The sequence below is a fragment of the Arachis ipaensis genome, chromosome B04 (genome assembly GCF_000816755.2).
Source record: "Arachis ipaensis cultivar K30076 chromosome B04, Araip1.1, whole genome shotgun sequence".
In the NCBI taxonomy this organism is placed as follows: domain Eukaryota; kingdom Viridiplantae; phylum Streptophyta; class Magnoliopsida; order Fabales; family Fabaceae; genus Arachis; species Arachis ipaensis.
This window is the reverse complement of record NC_029788.2, coordinates 131,408,316-131,415,954: the sequence shown is the minus strand read 5'-3', so window position 1 is coordinate 131,415,954 and position 7,639 is coordinate 131,408,316. Positions and strand designations below refer to the sequence as shown.

The window sequence follows — 7,639 nt, the reverse complement described above, 5'->3', positions numbered from 1 at the left end:
GATGGCCAAATTTTTTTTAAAGAAAAGAAAATAAAAAGAGAGAAGGAAAAGGAAAAGCAGAAGATAACCACCAAAAAAAGATTTAAAAAAAATTAAAAAAAAAAAAGAGGAGAAGATAACATCAATGGAGAAAAACCTTGGCAATCACATCATAAATAGGAGCAACAACTTTCCTTAAGAAAGCCTCCTTTTCACACCCATTTGCTTGAATGACATTCTCCCCCGTCATTGGATCAATAGTAAGCATATGAAATAATTCAAAAGCCATCTACAGAAACCAACATGAAAAGATCCCAAATCGCATCAATATTAAACAAAAATGATAAGTTACCATCAAAAGGTTTTATTTGAATCAGGCATATCTTTAAATGCTTTATTGTGCAAACACAACCTCTCTTAAACAATATTATTCCAAACAAAAAACACATATTTATGTTTCACATGTGAATGATGGAATCTAATCACAAAGGGCTCATCTAAGTGAACTTGGTAATCCTTCTAATTTGGATAAGGACCACAATTGTTACTCTTGAGAGATACTCAAGAAATCAAGTTGGTCTTTTAGAAACTTTTACATCAAATTGGTCCATTATGGGAAAGAATAACCAACAATATAACAACCAAACTGATGTCCAGTTTTAAAGTCAAGGAGAAATATTAATTTCCTGCCAAAGAAAATTTAAAAGAATAATTTGGAAGGAATAATTTGGATATATACTCATTGTTTCTCACATAAATTATTGCTTGTAATTTTAGTCTAATTTTTCTTGCAGTTGAGGAAACATATTAGATAAACTGGGAAACAATGATAATAAATGTAAAGCATCTATTAAGTACTCTCTATTGATGCACCATCTAAACTACTACCTACTATCTAACAATAATATCTCATCTCATATTTAAACATAGAACAAGTCAAATATCTACAAGAGCTTAGAAAAGGGGAAAAACAGGGATGAGCCAAACATTATAGAAAAAGGAAATTAACATCTTCTCATACATGGTGATATATATAGCAAAGGCATTCCGGCATGAGTCTTAGGTTCGCGGCTTCACCCCATATTAGAAGGTACAGACCCATATACAGAAGTTTGCGTTGCTGCACTTTTTGTTCTATGGTTGGTAACCTGCAATAAACAATCACAAGGCAGGTTGCATTCAAATTTGACAAATACATATTTCTAGGCAAAGCTAGATAGAAGCATTAAACCTGGTACAAATAAGAACCCGTAGGCTACTTTTCCACCACAAACAAGAACTCACAAAATCATAATATATAATGCTGAATAATTTGTTGAGATATTATATCATCTCTGTTGAAATATGAGAAGAGATATTATTGTTAAAAAGTAGTTAGTAGTTTAGTTGGAGAACCAATGGAGAGTAGTCCATAGGTGCTTTGAAGGTAGGTGACTTATTCCCCCTCAATGCGACAGTGGCATTGATCAATCAGCCAAATACAAGCGAAAAAGTGTAGGCAACAAAGAAGACTAATAAATGTAAAGCACCTATCAACTACTCCCCATTAATGCACCATCTAAACTTAATCACTATCTAACAATAATATTTCTTCTCATATTTCAACAATCTCTACTATATTTCCTACACATATATTATGTGTGTTGAATGACAGAGACGAGCTATTTCAGTAATATTCTTACTGTTCCTTCTAATTTTAAGAATATATTTCAACAATAGGAGAATAAAACACTAACCAGAGACTACTTTTCCGGCCCAAATACTTGCACCACATTTTGTAATTCTTGAAAAGTTTCTTCATCACTTGTGTCAATGCACGCTCATCCAACTAATCACATAAAATATACAAGTCAAATGGGCATCTAACAATTACTATATGCATATTTGTAGATTCATTCTTAAACGCTCCTTAATAAGTAAGTAAGGAGTGTTGCACTCCTTATCAATCAAACAAATCTTATCTCTCTATTTATTATATTTTATATCAATAGTTTAAATTTAGAATTTAGAGCTTCAGATTTAGAATTTAAGGCTCGGGATTCATAGTTTAAAGTATAAAGTTTAAAATTTAAGATTTAGAGTTCAGAGTTTAAGATTTAGGATTTAGAGTTTAAAGAGCACTATACTCCTTACTTTCTCCAGAGTACATTAGCATTCGCCCATATTTATACGATGAAAAGTAAAAAAGAAAAAAGACTAGTTTTTAAGCACAAGGTCCCCAAATGAATGATCATTGTCATCAAAATAGAATCTCTAGAAGTAAGATATGCATAATACACTTCTACTTTTATAAAATAAAATTCAGCCCAAAAAGGCAGGCATGAATAGGATGGCAATTCAAAATTTGCTGCCTAGCTTCATATAGTTATCAAAAAATTATCCGATAATGTAGGTCCCATATAAAAAAATTAATTAAGAAACAATAGCCCAATCCCACAACTCTTTTTTCTCTTTTTCCCCTCTCCAGCAACAGTAACACAGACACATACATTCCAAAATCCCTCCTCTCTCCCAGTACCTCTGTTGCATTGCTTCTATCCCTCATGTCCTCCCTTTCTTCTATATTATTTTCAACCACTTTGTACTTTATTTAATTCATTGCTCTTCTACTCCATCAATATCATGACTTATTATTGTGCTCTTTTATGTTGCCTTTTATTCTCAAAAGCACAAACACCTCATTTTGTGTTCGGTAAATCAAAGAATTATGTGCTTGTACAGCTTTTAAAAGCTAGTGATGCTTTTGAAAGCACCTAAGGGGAGCTTTTTAAAGTTGACTTGTGCTTATCAAAATTAAAAAGTCTAATATAACCGCATTCATTAATTAATATCCAAATTTCATTTTTACATTAATGTCTATTATATTATTTTTAAATTTGAAAAGTTATTTTACTAAACGTACTTGTTTTGCTTGTACTTATTGTATTGAAAGTCATTTTTAATTTAATTTACTAAACATAGATGCTACAACTTTTAAAAATATATCTTTTAAAAGCTAGCTTTTATAAGCTACTTTTGAAAAGTAAAAGTTTTATCAAACTAAGCCTTAGTCATGCCAATATTAACCAATTTTCCTTTTTTAATTCCAAAAATTCTCATTTTGTGGAAGATTTAGGATTTAGAATTATGAAAAGTCACAATCTGCGTGTTTGGCACCATTTTAAAAAAAAGATTAAAAGTTAATTTATAGCTTTTTGAAGAAGTAGAAATATATGACTCAATAAATCATTCTACTACTTCTTTAGAAAAAATTTAATTTCAAAACAAAAAAATCTACTTCCCTTCTTACTCTGAAAAATACACAGACTCTTCACCACCATTTTCACGCAAGGTCTGCTAGAAGCACTGGCCTTCTACCATCATTCTCACGCAATGTTCCAAACCTCACCATTTTCACATAATGATTCATCTGATGGAAGTATTGATCCTCCACCACTAATTTCATTTTCAAACAATACTGCATCTGAACAACCTACTGCATATATTCCTTCTAAGTATTTATTTTATCATTTTATCACTCTATTTTTTATTATTAAATTTGTATTTAACTGTGGCATGAAATTTCAGTTTTAATTGTATTTTTTTCACATGTGATTTTATAGCTTGCTATTATTTTCATAGTTAATTATAGCAAGTTCTTGACCTCAATAAAGGAGAAGGGAGTAAAAACAGCAACAAAATATACATTGACACACATTTTATATTTATTTTTTATTTTCACCTACCATATCATACACAATATTAGTGATTAGGTTATGTAAAATCAACATCCAATATTGGAAAGTATTTGTTATCATTCTCTTTTGTAAAAAAAAAAATATTTTTTGAGTTATTTATCCAAACGCTACAACTTTAAAATAAGTACTTTTATAATTAAAAATCCAAACACAAAATAACTTATTTATAAGCTGCTATTAACAAAAGTCCTTATGCTTTAAGCTCTTTTTCCAAAAGAACTTATTTAAGTTATTTACCCAAACTGGGCCTTAGAGTTAAGAGATATTGATTTATGGTATAGAATTTAAAATAAATAAAATTATTTTTAAAAAATCGATTAATATTGGACGATATTTATGTTAGTTATTTTATAATAAAAAAAAATTAACTCCGCCTATGTTACACCTGCGCTACATAGCCGGTTCTAAACCCGGATAAAAGAGGAGGGTTGTGTTAAGTCTTCGACAGCCAATATAAAAACTTAATCAAATTTTCATGACATGGATCACAGACATTATTGTCCTAAAGCTAGGTCGTTGCAAGGAAGAAACGCGCTGTATGGCTCGCATACAGTGTCAAATGAGTAAGAGCCGCTGCATCGGTGCTCGGATGTAGTGTTAAATGAGTAAGGGTTCCCACATTTTCGTGAACAGATGAAAGTAAATAAACTAGTTCACAAAGAAAAAGGTAAAGGTAAAGGTCGGAACAACAGAAAGTTGAGATTTGAGACATGGAATATAAGTACTCTAACAGGAACATCTATGAAGGTGGTAGATACCATGACAAAGAGGGAGATTAACATCATGTGACTACAAAAAATAAAATGGGTCGGCACGAAGGCTACGGAATTGGATACCTTCGGGTTCAAACTTTGGTATACAGGAAAGATGAAGAATAAGAATGGAGTCGGTATTATCGTGGATAAACAGTGAAAGAAGGACGTAGTGGATGTCAAGAGGGTGAGTGATCGAATCATCTCTATCAAACTTGTGGTAGAAGGAGGTACTTTTCATGTGATTAGCGTCTATACACCGCAAGTGAGTTCGGATGAGCAACACAAGATAAGGTTTTGGAATGATCTAGAGAGTTTGGTCCAAGACATACCTTCGAAAGATAAGATTTTTTTAGGAGGAGATTTAAATGATCATGTTGAAAGATAAGTGATTGGGTATGGAAGTATTCACGGAGGCCATGGTTTCGACGTGGTCAATACCAATGGTAAAACTATTTTGGACTTTTCTTCAACATTTGACCTTCTCATCGCAAATACATGCTTTAAAAAGAGAGACAAACATCTTATAACTTATAGAAGTGGCATGACAAACTCTCAAATCGACTTCTTGTTGAGGAGAGTCGATCGGAAATTTTGCATTAATTGTAAAATTATTGCGGAGAGAGTTTAACAACACAGTATAAGATGCTTGTCATGGATTTTTGCGTTGAGCAAAAGTTGGGGAAAAGACATTATACGGGTACCCAAGAACGAGGAAGTGGCGGATAAAAGGTGAGGAACAAAGAAGTTTTCTAAGACGGGTAGAAGAAGAGGCAAAGTAGGGAGGGGATGAAAGCGCAGAAGGGATGAAGGGAGATGACAGAAGTTATTAGAAAAATATCAAAAGAAAGTTTTGGTAATCTAGAGGGATAGAACCAAGAGACAATGAGTCTTGGTAGTTGAATGCGAGTGTACAAGAAAAGATAAAAACAAAAGGGAAGTGCTTTAAGAGTGGTCTTTGTACCGCACTGCAGATAATTGGAAAAAATACAAGGCGTATAACAAAGAGACAAAAATAGCTGTAAGTGAAGCAAGAACAAGGGCATATGAGGGTCTTTACCAGTTTTTAGGCACGAAAGAAGGATAAAAATGTATATATAGAATCGTAAAGAGCCGTGAAAGAAGAACGAGAGACTTGGATAAAATTAATTGCATAAAAGATAAAGATGGAGAGGTTTTGGCTCAAGATTAGAAGATCAATGAAAGGTGGAAAAACTATTTCTACGAGCTATTTAATGAACGACAGAAGACTCTTCCAAGCCTTAGTCGGTTATGCACGAGGGAATAAGATCAAAATTTCGACTACTATTAAAGGATTCGAGACTTCGAGGTAAAAGAAGCTCTAAAGCGGATGAAAAATAGCAGGACAGTAGGACCCAATAATATTCCGATTGAAGTTTGGAAGGCTCTTGGAGAAAAAGACATCAGTGGAAAAAAAACACATTGGTACCTATTTACAAGAATAAGGGAGATATATAGAGTTGCGGAAACTATAAAGGAATCAAACTCATGAATCATACCATGAAGTTATGCGAAAGGGTGACAGAACGGAGGCTGAGACAAAAGACATAAGTAACAGAGAACCAATTTGGTTTTATATCAGGCAGATGCACCACTGAAACTACATACCTGTTAAGAAGAATGATAAAGAAGTATCATAGTAATAAAAGGAATCTACATATAGTATTTATCGATTTAGAAAAAATGTACGATAGGGTGCTAAATGAGGTCTTATGGAAAGTTTTAGAAAAAAAGAGAGTAAAAATAGTATATATTCGTACAATTAAAGACATGTATGATGGGACTACAACTAATATGAAGACTCAAGGTGGTGTGACAGAGAAATTTTTTATTGGTATAGGATTACACTAGGAATCATCTTTAAGTCCATACCTTTTCACATTAGTCTTAGAAGTACTCACAGAACATATCCAAAAGCCTGAGATATGGTGCATGCTTTTTGCCGATGATATCATCCTTACGGAGAAAAGCTCTAGAAGTGTATAGTATGCGCATAAGTTGTAGCAAGACAGAATATATGGAATGTAAGTTCAGCCGCCGAAGGGAAAACCCTAATATAGAGATGAAGATTGGAAAAAGTATCCTACGAAAGTTAAAAGTTTTAAGTATCTTGGTGCATCATACAGGATAATTGAGAGATTGAATAAGATATAAATCATAAGATCCAAGCAGGTTAGTCATAATGGCGGAGTGCGTCTGGTTTCATATGTGACAAAAAAAGTGCCTTTAAAACTTAAAGGTAAATTCTATTGCACTGCTATTAGACCGCCTATACTTTATGGTGAGCGGCCAAATGAGAGCACAAACATAAGTTAAGTGTGATAGAGATGAAGATGTTGACATGAATGAGTGGTCATATGCGATTGGATAGAATAAGGAACGGAAATATAAAAGAGAGAGTTGGAGTAGCACGTATTGTGGAAAAGATGGTAGAATCGTGTCTCAGGTGGTTTGGACATGTGAGAAGAAGACCGACAAAGCACCCAGTCAGAATGGTAGATGAGATGGAAGATGGACAAGAGGTGAAAGACAGAGGAAGATCTAGAAAGACCATCCATGAGGTGATCAAACGAAATCTACATGTAAATGGTCTCTTTATAGACATGATATATGATAGAACTCAATAACGTTGTTTGATCCATATAGTCAATTACAATTAATATTTTGCTTTGAAATTAATAGAATTTGACATTTGAAAGATTCAATTACAATTAAATATTTTCTTTTACATTTGCACTTGGATGCAATTCTAGGATTGAATTTGGACAAAGTTGTTATATATGGTTAATACTTGACTGATGACGTGTTTATTGTAATGTTTGACAACTATTAGCTTAATTATATTTTGTAGGTATAAAAAAATTGTTTTGGAAGGCCCTACAACAGAAAGCGCTAGACTTGGTGCACCTTGATTATATTTAATTGCATTTTCAAGACCCTATGAGATAGAAAATAATACATGTATGTTTCATGTCCAATTGTCCACAAAATCAATGAAACATGTTTGTTTCAGATTCAAACAAAGAAAAAATCACCTAAATGTGATTCCTGTTTGTTGTTCCGACTTTTATAGACTAGATAGCCTTCCACCCATTTTTATATTAAAAAAAATTAAAATTTAAACATTTATCTATAATTAATTATCAATGT

General features: G+C 32.7%; 1 protein-coding gene across 1 annotated transcript in view; it reads right to left on the bottom strand.

Moving 5' to 3' along the window:
- The window catches only part of LOC107635589 (callose synthase 3), a 26,739-nt gene that overhangs the window by 16,340 nt on the left and 2,760 nt on the right, over positions 1 to 7,639 (bottom strand). Inside the window, exons 9-11 of the mRNA XM_021122206.1 lie at positions 1,716 to 1,807; positions 1,001 to 1,127; positions 143 to 268 (exon numbers count right to left, since the gene is read on the bottom strand). Coding sequence (XP_020977865.1) covers positions 143 to 268; positions 1,001 to 1,127; positions 1,716 to 1,807 — 345 coding nt within the window. The remainder of the gene's footprint in view (positions 1 to 142; positions 269 to 1,000; positions 1,128 to 1,715; positions 1,808 to 7,639) is intronic.